The 10871-nt window shown below is 41.8% G+C and overlaps 1 protein-coding gene across 4 annotated transcripts; it reads right to left on the bottom strand.

Moving 5' to 3' along the window:
- Positions 1 to 537: 537 nt before the first annotated feature.
- LOC109899514 (uncharacterized) lies at positions 538 to 10369 on the bottom strand. Of its 4 annotated transcripts, none has more exons than XM_020494820.2 (8): positions 10110 to 10369; positions 9605 to 9719; positions 9374 to 9518; positions 8685 to 8798; positions 2756 to 2918; positions 2418 to 2566; positions 1960 to 2093; positions 538 to 1649 (listed from the first exon to the last, which is right to left on the bottom strand). In XM_020494820.2, the coding sequence occupies exons 2-8, from the start codon at positions 9708 to 9710 to the stop codon at positions 1504 to 1506; spliced, it is 957 nt and encodes a 318-aa protein (XP_020350409.1). In that variant the 5' UTR covers positions 9711 to 9719; positions 10110 to 10369; the 3' UTR covers positions 538 to 1503. The 4 variants fall into 4 exon arrangements, with proteins under 4 accessions (XP_020350409.1, XP_031691825.1, XP_020350410.1 ...); XM_020494821.2 differs by having other exon boundaries at positions 1224 to 1649; positions 2756 to 2900; positions 10110 to 10321; XM_031835965.1 differs by lacking the exon at positions 9605 to 9719 and having other exon boundaries at positions 2756 to 2900; positions 10110 to 10294.
- Between the last annotated feature and the right edge of the window lie 502 nt (positions 10370 to 10871).

Raw genomic sequence — 10871 nt, forward strand, 5'->3', positions numbered from 1 at the left:
CCAGATCGCCTGCTAACCGGCATACATAGACACACGGGACTGGTAGATGCTCACTGTCAAGCCATCAGCTATAACTCCCCTTATACAGCACACTCTTTTATAACCACACACACACACACACACACACACACACACACACAATCTGGGATCTGATGCGTTGGACTTTTGATAATGGCACTGTTTGTCAGATTATCATGGTTTACTGCAGTATAATAGGTTTATTGTGTGCGTGTACCCTCGGATGCCTTTACTGAAACTGAGTAGAAAGCCTGTGACAGACACACACACACACACTCCTATTCCATCCATAATGAGCTCAGCCTATCCAAGAGCCAACTGGCAGCCTCACAGATCACCGCTATAGAATCGCCAGAGCAATATGACACTCGCTAGGGCACTACTATATGTGGGTGTGTGGCTGCAATTTCCCAAAAGTGTCTAACCACTAAGTTACACTACTATTGCACAGTGGTAAGCTGTTGTTTTTGGCATCATTAAATCGCAATACTATTTACAGATCAGTTCATTAAAAATAAGTATAATAAAAACCTTTATTTGTTTATGTCCATATACAAGCGCAGTCCAAAGTGCTTTACAATATAGCACAGCTTTGATTCCAATGGTCACCCCGGTGTGATTTAGTGCTTCCAACCCCTCTTAAATATTGTGTGTGTTTGAGCTACAGACTTCTGGAGTTTGCATTGGATTTGTCTATTACCTTCTGCATCGCTGACAACAAACATTAGCCTGATTGACGGGGTTGAACTAGAGCAGTGTTTGTGAGACAAGGGCGGATCCAGAAAATGACCCTTCTCACAAAAATGTCTGTAAAGTCCGAATGAGCTACAAACTATTAAGACCCCCACTATAACGCGCATATCCGTTTTGCTCTATGCCACTCACAAGCTACACAAGAGTCGTTAGAAGGTAAGGGATTATTCTACATAGAAGATCATAAGAAATCCCAGGACACAGTGCCTGCGATACTGCATTAAGCTCACATAGTTATTCCAAACTCCACACAGTTGTCACTGACTAGTTGGATATTCATTTCCCACTGAGCAAACCATTTCTGTTGAAGGAATGTAGTGAATTTTTGCTTTTTCACTGTGGGAATCCCTAGGACCAAAGAAGTTCAAAGAGAAGGTAGAAACACAAAGGTAGACAAGAATAGGGTATAAAAACAACGTGGTGGTACTAAAAGATGGACAAAACAATAAAAACATGATCATATTAATATCGCTTTAGTGTTGACAGCATGAGAGCATTTCAGTTCATTGTTTTGACACACAGTAATTTATATGATTTCATTAGCTGAGAAAGACATTAGCATTGGCTAGTGCAGAGGCCCCACCAATCACGTGGAAAGCCTGTAGCGAAGTACCAAATCTCCATCGACATGTGCTGTGGACATAGGGAGGATTTGGTCACATCGGTCTCAGCCATTAAATGTTAAGGAAAACAACAGGGGCCTACATATATCCACAGCAGCTGTCCATCCCCTCACATGAAGATGAGCTTCTGTGTCCTGGCAATGTCCACCGGTGACCTGAGCTCCTCTTCTCCGTAAAGTGGTTGATGCTTGTGCTTCCATAACACCATGATGATGCGTACAATAAATATGACACTGGTTATGGCCAAGATGACGGCTGGAAAAGAGATGATGCGTCAGGTATGGTAGACATAAGAATCGTGGAAAAGTCACAGCAGTAACTGCCGATAGTGATACTACACACATAACAGTGACACTGGTGAAGATAGTGTCAAAATTGCCAATAGCATAAACTATAACCCGTTCTCATTATACTTACATATAGTAAATACAACAGTTTATCAGTTGCAGTTAAGGATGATGTGCTTGTACAAGACCTATGGGAATCTACTAATAATATAAACGCCCTAGAGGTGTTCTCTTCCTGTAGGTGTCACTTTAGGAGTCATTCGGGACATAGGACCTACCAGACATGATGTCTATGTGGGTACCGGGTGTGGCTGGATTGGCCACACTCGCTGCCAACACCAGGATCACCACAGGGTACACTGTGAGGATGTAGCGCACGTGCTTATCCAGGTACCAGTTCTCTATGACAAACCTGAGAGAGTAATAAGGAGGAACACTTTTTATTTATTTTTACAACAAGTGGATAGAAGGAAAGGGTTCTGGTGAATGTACAGTGTCCCTAAGCGGCAAATTAGCTTTTACATTTGCCCCTTAGGGCCATTGTATCATTGTCATGCCAATGTCATAGTTTATACTTATATATATATATATATATCAAGCAAATGTACTGTTCATCAATTTGCAACGGAAATATTACTGGCAAAGCAGAAATGGTTTATTAAGCTATGTGGTTTATTGATTCAATACCACTTTGGTGAATTGAGAGGTTAGGTACAAGTTAGGAACAAACTCTCACCATCCTATGAGTCCCAATTGGAGCAGCACTAGTACCATTATGGCAGCGTCTGTCTTGGGTATTGGGGTTTGATGGTCTAAAACAACGGTCAAGTGTAAAAAGGTAGCCACAGCCCACCATGTTGCATACAAAGCCACTCCGTTTTGCACCTGTAATAGAGTTAACAGATATGGTGTCCGTATTAGGACAGCTTCAGTCCTTCTGAAACTGAGGTTGTCCTAATATGGACACCATAAACTAATGGCACATGTCTGTAACAAAAAGCACACTTGTGGAAGGTTACTGTAAGCAATGCAATGGTCTTGGAGAATCATAGAAAAAAGTTGAAATGATTGTACCAATATTCGAATGAGCCAGAGATCATTGTTGTGATATTTGTGGAGCCACGCTCCATAGACGACCAGTCCGCAGCAGGAGAACATGATAATCACGCAATTTGAGATGGCCTGTAATGCTGTGATCAGGAGCGTTGGCACCATCTTTCTATGACACACACAGAAGCTAGAAAACGTCATTTGTCTTGAGAAGTATACAAGTTAGTTCCTTATATTCAATGTAAAAACTCAAAACAACTCAAAACATCAAAACCTAAGGTTACTTACGTAACCCTGGTTCTATGAGAATATGAGATATACGGGATATGTCTGGGCATGTCCAAATGCTCAAACAAAACAAACGCCCAGCGTCTGTTGGAGACAGACAGGTCGAGTAGCAAATGAGGTGAGCCCCTCTCCTCCATAAAAGAACCAACTCCTCTGCCAATTGGTAATTCTCAAGCATGCCTCTCTTCCTTGCACTCTTGCGAGCAGGGAAAATTGGTGAGACATCTCACTCATATTCTCACAGAACCGAGGTTACTCAAGTAACCTTAAGTTCTATTTCAAATGTTTGGATGTCTCACTGTGGGATTTGGCCAACTCCAGTCACGCAGACATGCTCTCCAAAGCCAGGGTAGTGCTAACATTACCCCTCAGGGGCTCCGACACTGAAGACAGTATGCACCAATGAAGGTGCAGTGACGTCCAGTCGGCTAAAAACCTCATACAAATATGAAGGGTGGCCCAACATTCCGCCTAGCAAATCTCTTTTGAAGAGATGCCTTTGAACAGTGCCCAAGAGGTAGCTAAACCTCTGGTGGAATGACCGCTCAGGCCATCAAGGGGCTGTTAACCCTTACTATTATATGCTAATATACGGTGCCCTTCTTCTGTAGAATTGAAGGGTGGTGGGTGGACAGCCATTAAGCTCCAAGGCGAGACAATTGTAATTGCCACCGACCTTAGGCATGAAGTCGGGGTTACCTTGGAAAACCCTGGGTCAATCTGTAGGCACAAATGATGGACTGACATCATGACGACATCGAGCTTGTTACTCTTCAAATTTGTTGTTTGTTTTGGTTGTGTTTCAGATTATTTTGTGCCCAATATAAACGGTAAATAATGTATTGTGTCATTTTAGAGTCACTTTTATTGTAAATAAGAATATAATATGTTTCGAAACACTTCTACATTAAAGTGGATGCTACCATGAGTACAGATCATCTTGAATGAATCGTGAATAATGATGAGTGAGAAAGTTACAGACGCACACATATCATACCCCGCCATAAACGCTAACCTCCCCCGTTATTGTAATGGTGAGAGGTTAGCAGGTCTTGGGGGTATGATATTTGCTCTAGTTGATAGATAGTTTTTTGGTTTGGGGACAGTGCTCGGTGCTGACTGGCAAGTTGACTTCCTGCCTTGGTTGCTTGTGAGAGCACTGAGGGGAGAGCAGTGGCACGGGGGGGACTCGCCTTCCCTGTAAGCGGATGCATAGAAAGGAGCAGCTGCATGAGAGGTATGGTCCTAGGAGCACAGATGGGCCTCTCCCCCATTTTTATGGGGGTTAAGTCTGTACTCCACCGAGAAAAGGCAGGGCAGGACACGGAGTGAATTGTTGGCTGCCCATCCTGGGGAGTCATATTGGCGGGACCTGTCAGGGACCTGTCTGGAACCTGTCCTAACTGTCTGCCTCTGTTAGGAGAGCCAAACTGTGGGTTTGCAGCCAGCTGCATTGCTGGGGGCTTTGCGTTATGAAAAACCCTGGTGACAGCAAGTTGCCTTCACCTTCCCATGAATGTACTTTGGTGCGAAAAGTGCAAATCAATCTCAGAACAACAGCCAAGGACTTTGTGAAGATGCTGGAGGAAACGGGTACAAAAGTATCTATATCCACAGTAAAACGAGTCCTACAACCTGACTCGGTTACACCAGCCCTGTCAGGGGGAATGGGCCAAAATTCACCCAACTTATTGTGGGAAGCTTGTGGAAGGCTACCCAAAACGTTTGACCCAAGTTAAACAATTTAAAGACAATGCTACCAAATACTAATTGAATGTATGTAAACTTCTGACCCACTGGGAATGTGATGACAGAAATAAAAGCTGAAATAAATCATTCTCTCTACAATTATTCTGACATTTCACATTCTTAAAATAAAGTGGTGATCCTAACTGACCTAAGACAGGGAAATTGTACTAGGATTAAATGTCAGGAATTGTAAAAAAAAAAACTGATTTAAATGTATTTGACTACCGTGTATGTAATCTTCCAACGTCAACTGTATATTATAAATAAAAATATACACACAGTGCATTAGTAAATTATTTAGACCCCTGGACTTTTCCTACATTTTTGTTAAATTACAGCCTTATTCTAAAATGGTTTAAATTGTTTTAAGCAAAAACAGGTTTTTCGAAATGTTTGCAAATGGATTTAAAAAACTACTGAAATATCACATTTACAAAAGTATTCAAACCCCTTACTCCGTGCTTTGTTGAAGTACTATTGGCAGTGATTACCGGCTTGAGTCTTCTTCAAATACACCTGTATTTGGAGAGTTTCTCCCAAGCTCCTCTGCAGATCCTCTCAAGCTCAGTCAGGTTGGATGGGGAGCGTTGTCTCTCCAGAGATGTTCAATTGGGTTCAAGTCCGGGCTGTGGCTGGGCCACTCAATATCCCGAAGCCACTGTCTTTGCTGTGTGCTCAGGGTTGTTGTCCTGTCGGAAGGTAAACCTTAGCCTCAGTCTGAGGTCCTGAGCGCTCTGGAGCAGGTTTTCATCAAGGATCTCTCTGTACTTTGCTCTGTTTATCTTTCCCTCGATCCTGACTAGTCTCCCAGTCCCTTGCTGCTGAAAAACAACCCCACAGCATGATATTTTCACCACCATGCTTCACTGTAGGGATGGTGCCAGGTTTCCTCCAGACGTGATGCTTGGCATTCAGTCCAAAGAGTTCAATCTTGGTTTAACCACAGGGAATCTTCTTTCTCATGGTCTGAGAGTCTTTAGGTGCCTTTTGGCTAACACCAAGTGAGCTGTCATGTGCCTTTTACTGAGGAGTGGCTTCCGTCTGGCCACTCTACCATAAAGGCTAGATTGGTTGAGTGCTGCAGAGATGGTTGTCCTTCTGGAAGGTTCTCTTCCTCTGGAGTTTTGTCAGAGTTTTGTCAGGTTTTCAAGACCCTTCTCCCCCGATTGCTCAGTTTGGTCGGACTGCCAGCTCTAGGAAGAGTCTTGGTGGTTCCAAACTTATTCCATTCAAGAATGGAGACAACTGTGTTCTTGGGGACCTTCAATGCTGCAGACAATTTTTGGTACCATTCCCCAGATCTGTGCCTCGACACAATCCTGTCTCGCAGCTCTACAGACAATTCCTTCGAACTCATGACTTGGTCTTTGCTCTAACATGCACTGTCAACTGTGGGACCTGCTATAGATAGGTGTGTGCCTTTCCAAATCATGTCCAATCAATTGAACTTACCACAGGTGGACTTCAATCAAGTTGTTGAAACATCTCAAGGATTATCAATGGAAACAATGGAAATTCTGAGCTCAATTTCTAGTATACTTTCCAAATGCACTGTATATATTTATATAGAGTACCAGTCAAAAGTTGAAACAACTACTCATTCAAGGGTTTACCTTTATTTTTACTACTTTCTAGGTTGTAGAATAATAGTGAAGACATCAAAACTATGAATTAACACATATGGATTCATGTAGTAACCAAAAACAAATAAAAAAACATTTCATATTTGAGATTTTCCAAAGTAGCTACCCTTTGCCTTGATGACAGCTTTGCACACTCTTGGCATTCTCTCAACCAGCTTCATGAGGTAGTCACCTGGAATGCATTTAAATTAACAGGTGTGCTTTGTTAAGAGTTAATAATTAATAATAATTCATGGAATTGATTTCCTTCTTAATGTGTTTCAGCCAATCAGTTGTGACAAGGTAGGGGTGGTATACAGAAGATAGTCCTATTTGGTAAAATACCAAGTCCATGTGATGGCAAGAACAGCTCAAATTAGCAAAGACCATTACTAAAGGACACCAATTAGAAGAGTCTTGTTTGGGCCAAGAAACACGAGCAATCTCTGCATGTGTGGTTCCCACCATGAATCACGGAGGAGGAGGTGTGATGGTGCGGGGGTGCTTTGCTGGTGAACCTGTCAGTGATTAATTTAGAATTCAAGGCACACTTAACCTATCACTGCTCAGGAGAAGACCCAATTCCTGACATTTAATCCTAGCAAAGAAATCCCTGTTTTAGGTCAGCTAGAATCACCACTTTATTTTAAGAATGTGAAATGTCAGAATAAGAGTAGAGAGTGATTTATTTCAGCTTGTATTTCTTTCATCACATTTCCAGTGAGTCAGAAGTTTACATACACTCAATTAGAATTTGGTAGCATTGTCTTCAAATTGTTTAACTTGGGTCAAACATTTTGGGTAGCCTTCCACAAGCTTCACACAATACGTTGGGTGAATTTTGGCCCATTCCTCCTGATAGAGCTGGTATAACTGAATCAGGTTTGTAGGCCTCCTTGCTCGCACACGCTGTTTCAGTTCTGCCCACACATTTTCTATAGTATTGAGGTCAGGGCTTTGTGATGGTCACTCTAATACCTTGACTTTGTTGTCCTTAAGCCATTTTGCCTCAACTTTGGAAGTATGCTTGTGGTCATTGTCCATTTGGAAGACACATTTTCTCCAAAAAGTATGCTCTTTGTCCCCATGTGCAGTTTATGGCGGTTTTGAAGCAGTGGCTTCTTCCTTGCTGAGCGGCCTTTCAGGTTCTGTGTATATAGGACTCGTTTTACTGTGGATATAGATACTTTTGAACCTGTTTCCTCCAGCATCTTAACACGGTCTTTTGCTGTTGTTCTGGGATTGTTTTGCACTTTTCGCACCAAAGTACATTAATCTCTAGGAGACAGAACGTATCTCCTTCCTGAGCGGTATGATGGCTGCATTGTCCCCTGGTGCTTTTACTTGTGTACTACTGTTTGTACAGATGAACGTGGTACCTTCAGGCATTTAGAAATTGCTCCCAAGGATGAACCAGACTTGTGGAGGACCACAATTGTTTTCTGAGCTCTTGGCTGATTTCTTTTGATTGTCTCATGATGTCAAGCAAAGAGGCACTGAGTTTGAAGGTAGGCCTTGAAATGACATCATGACATCATTTTCTGGAATTTTCCAAGCACAGTCAACTTAGTGTATGTAAAATTCTGACCCACTGGAATTGTGATACAGTGATTTATAAGTGAAATAATCTGTAAATAATTGTTGGGAAAATTACTTGTCTCATGCACAAAGTAGATGTCTGAACCAACTTGCCAAAATTGTAGTTTGTTTACAATAAATTTGTGGAGTGGTTGAAAAACGAGTTTTAATGACTCCAACCTAACTAAGTTCATGTAAACTTCCGACTTCAACTAAAAAAAATGATAAAGAAAGAAAATCAAGAAACAGTGGCGGGGACCATGATTTGTAATTGTTTCAACTGCAGATTGCAGCTAGTTAGCCAAGTTAGCTAAAGCCTTGCGTCGATGGCTAACCAAATCTCGATAGCTAGCCGTGTGGTGCTAGCTAAACGGAGACTGACAAGAAGAAAAAAAAGAATTCTACTCAAAGCAAAACCTTTTCGTTCAGTACTCAACACTATTGTCAGAAGCTGAAGTCTTATGTTCAGCAGTGTTAACCTCACGGTTCGACCTGACAACGGTTTGGTAGGAAACCAGAAATCTAGTCTTGACGAGGAGAACTTTTTGAAGATTCCACAAGAAGGAGAGGTGAGAAAGAACCAGTTGGCGGTTACTTCGAGCTTGTGGACACACCCAGGCGTATCCCACAGTGAGACATCGAAACGAGTATTTGAAATAGAACCAAATGTTTTATATTATCGTACAGTAAATACACCTAAATATATAAACACTTACTCTTTGTCGTACAGAAATAACCATGCCATATTCAACATGCTATTTACGATCCAGGACAAGTAGAATCCATAGGGCAGGACAGCAGGAGTGGTGTACATCCATGTATAAGCTTCCCTAAGGAACAAGACCATCATCATCATCATTATAATTAATAACATCATCATCATCATAATTAATAACAGCATCATCATCATCAGGGCCAGGACTAGGGTTGCAAAATTCCACTAACTTTTCCTAAGTGTCCTGGTTTTCCAGAAACCCCGGTTGGAAGATTCACGTAATTGGGAGGGAATAAGCACACATTCTGGAAAACCAGGGAATTTGGGGAAATTCTGCAACCCTAGCCAGGACAGTAAAAATCACACTTTCTGAACTTTAGAAAATACACTTTGTTTTGTCTCACAATAAATACAGACCAGTGATTATTTTTCAGTTAGCCTGAATGCCAGTCTGTTTTTACTCTCTTGCCAACTCCTTATAGAATTGTCATTTTTGGCTTGACAATGAGTGAGAAGGATTTTAGCAGGATAGCAGGAACAGATCTGGGACCAGGCTAATATCCAGTGCAAAGTTGATTGAATTCCAGACAGGTTTTGGGAAGGCAAATGACCAAAATGTCTGAAGGACCCATGTTTAAATGAATTGTTTTGGTGTCAACGAGAGTTTAGCTTTAATGTACAGTATCTTACCTTCTACGGAGATTGTGTATCAGATAGATGAACATGCCGATCAACCAGATGTTAAGGACATCCCATAGAAAGAGTACCCATCTATCTGGGGTTAGGTGCGTTGTGGACTTGCTCAGTACATACTGTGTGGTTTGCATGAAAGCACCTGCATGTACAAACACACAGGTTACAAAATATTACAGTATATTTCATACAGATGTCATTGACTTGAAATGGACTGTAAGAATTCACCTGTCCAGGGCCCAAATAGAGCCAATATGTTGAATGTCAGTGCAATTAGATAGCTGACTAGGGCCAGAAGCATTAGCAGAGCACGGACTGAGATGCAATCTCCCATGGTCAGTATCTACGAGACAGAAGTACAGAAGTCATTTCAGTCATTTCAGTACAGAAGTCATTTCAGTACAGAAGTCATTTCAATAAATGTCCGTGCCTTCATTTCAGGAAGTCATATTAGTCAGAAGCCGCTCTTCATTTCGCTAGGTCAATAACATCTTGATTATTATTGACACCTTATACATCAACCAATGAAATAGTTTAGATGTCTGTGCTTTACCCCGCTGCACCACATTAGGCAGTTTGTTATTGTTTCAGAATGTCTCTCAGACATCCCTATTCCACATTGTTACACTGCAACAGTGCATGGACTGTTCCCAGTACAATTAAGTGGATTGTTCCTAAATTATACTGTTATAAGGCTGATGAACATATGTGAAATAAAATAAAAATGTCTTACCTTACTGTGGTGGCCCTGAAATATGGTTAATCCCGTCTAGGATACACCTTCCAGAATGTTCTGTGGAAAAAGTATTCAACAGATTGTCCCCAGTTGCTCCCACACAGGAGAGTAGGTGGACGCAGCACGCATTAGGTTCACAGTATTCAGGACGGTCCGTCTGCTATCTCCACAAATCATAGATAGATCGGGCCCCGTGGCTGGAGAGAGATATGAGTGAAAGTAGGAGAGACTCCTCCTCTTTCTCCATTCACAAGCCCACATGAAGTCATAATTGAAGGACAATCCGCGTCGTTGTGTCAGGGACAAGCCGTGTCATTGTTGTGATAATGTCAACCCTTACCCAACGGTGAATAGGTCACATGGCTTAGGAACATTGTGGAAAACAAAACAAACTGCCGTATGCTGTCGAGTGACGTAGATCACCTCAATGTCATGTCATTGAATAATAGAAGAGCCTGTACCTCACTCAGATATCTTAACAATCGAACTGGCTGTATTCTATGGAGCCACAAGGTGTCAGAGCTGCTGTAGGTTTTATAATCGTGTTGTAACAGCGTGGGATATGCAGCCTTATACCACACAGTGTCGCTCACCATTACATTAGATCACACCAGTAGACATACAGTGCATTTAGTATACTACCATGGGAGTTTCTGCCGTCAGTTCATTCTTCCGCCAGACAGCATGACCTGCAGCTCAATTCCTGTTTACGTGTGTATTGCTTTTAAAACACATCACTGAGCTATTAACAAAAAAATC

The sequence above is a fragment of the Oncorhynchus kisutch genome, linkage group LG11 (genome assembly GCF_002021735.2).
Source record: "Oncorhynchus kisutch isolate 150728-3 linkage group LG11, Okis_V2, whole genome shotgun sequence".
NCBI classification, from domain to species: Eukaryota; Metazoa; Chordata; class Actinopteri; order Salmoniformes; family Salmonidae; genus Oncorhynchus; species Oncorhynchus kisutch.

Excerpts from the sequence above, each read along its gene's own strand:
- LOC109899514 (XM_020494820.2), bottom strand. The coding sequence starts at position 9,710 with ATGGGAGATTGCATCTCAGTCCGTGCTCTGCTAATGCTTCTGGCCCTA. Across the intron at positions 2,567-2,755 it reads TCTGGCTCATTCGAATATTG|GTGCAAAACGGAGTGGCTTT; the intron begins GTACAATCATTT and ends ACTCTATTACAG. Across the intron at positions 2,094-2,417 it reads CAATTGGGACTCATAGGATG|GTTTGTCATAGAGAACTGGT; the intron begins GTGAGAGTTTGT and ends TTACTCTCTCAG.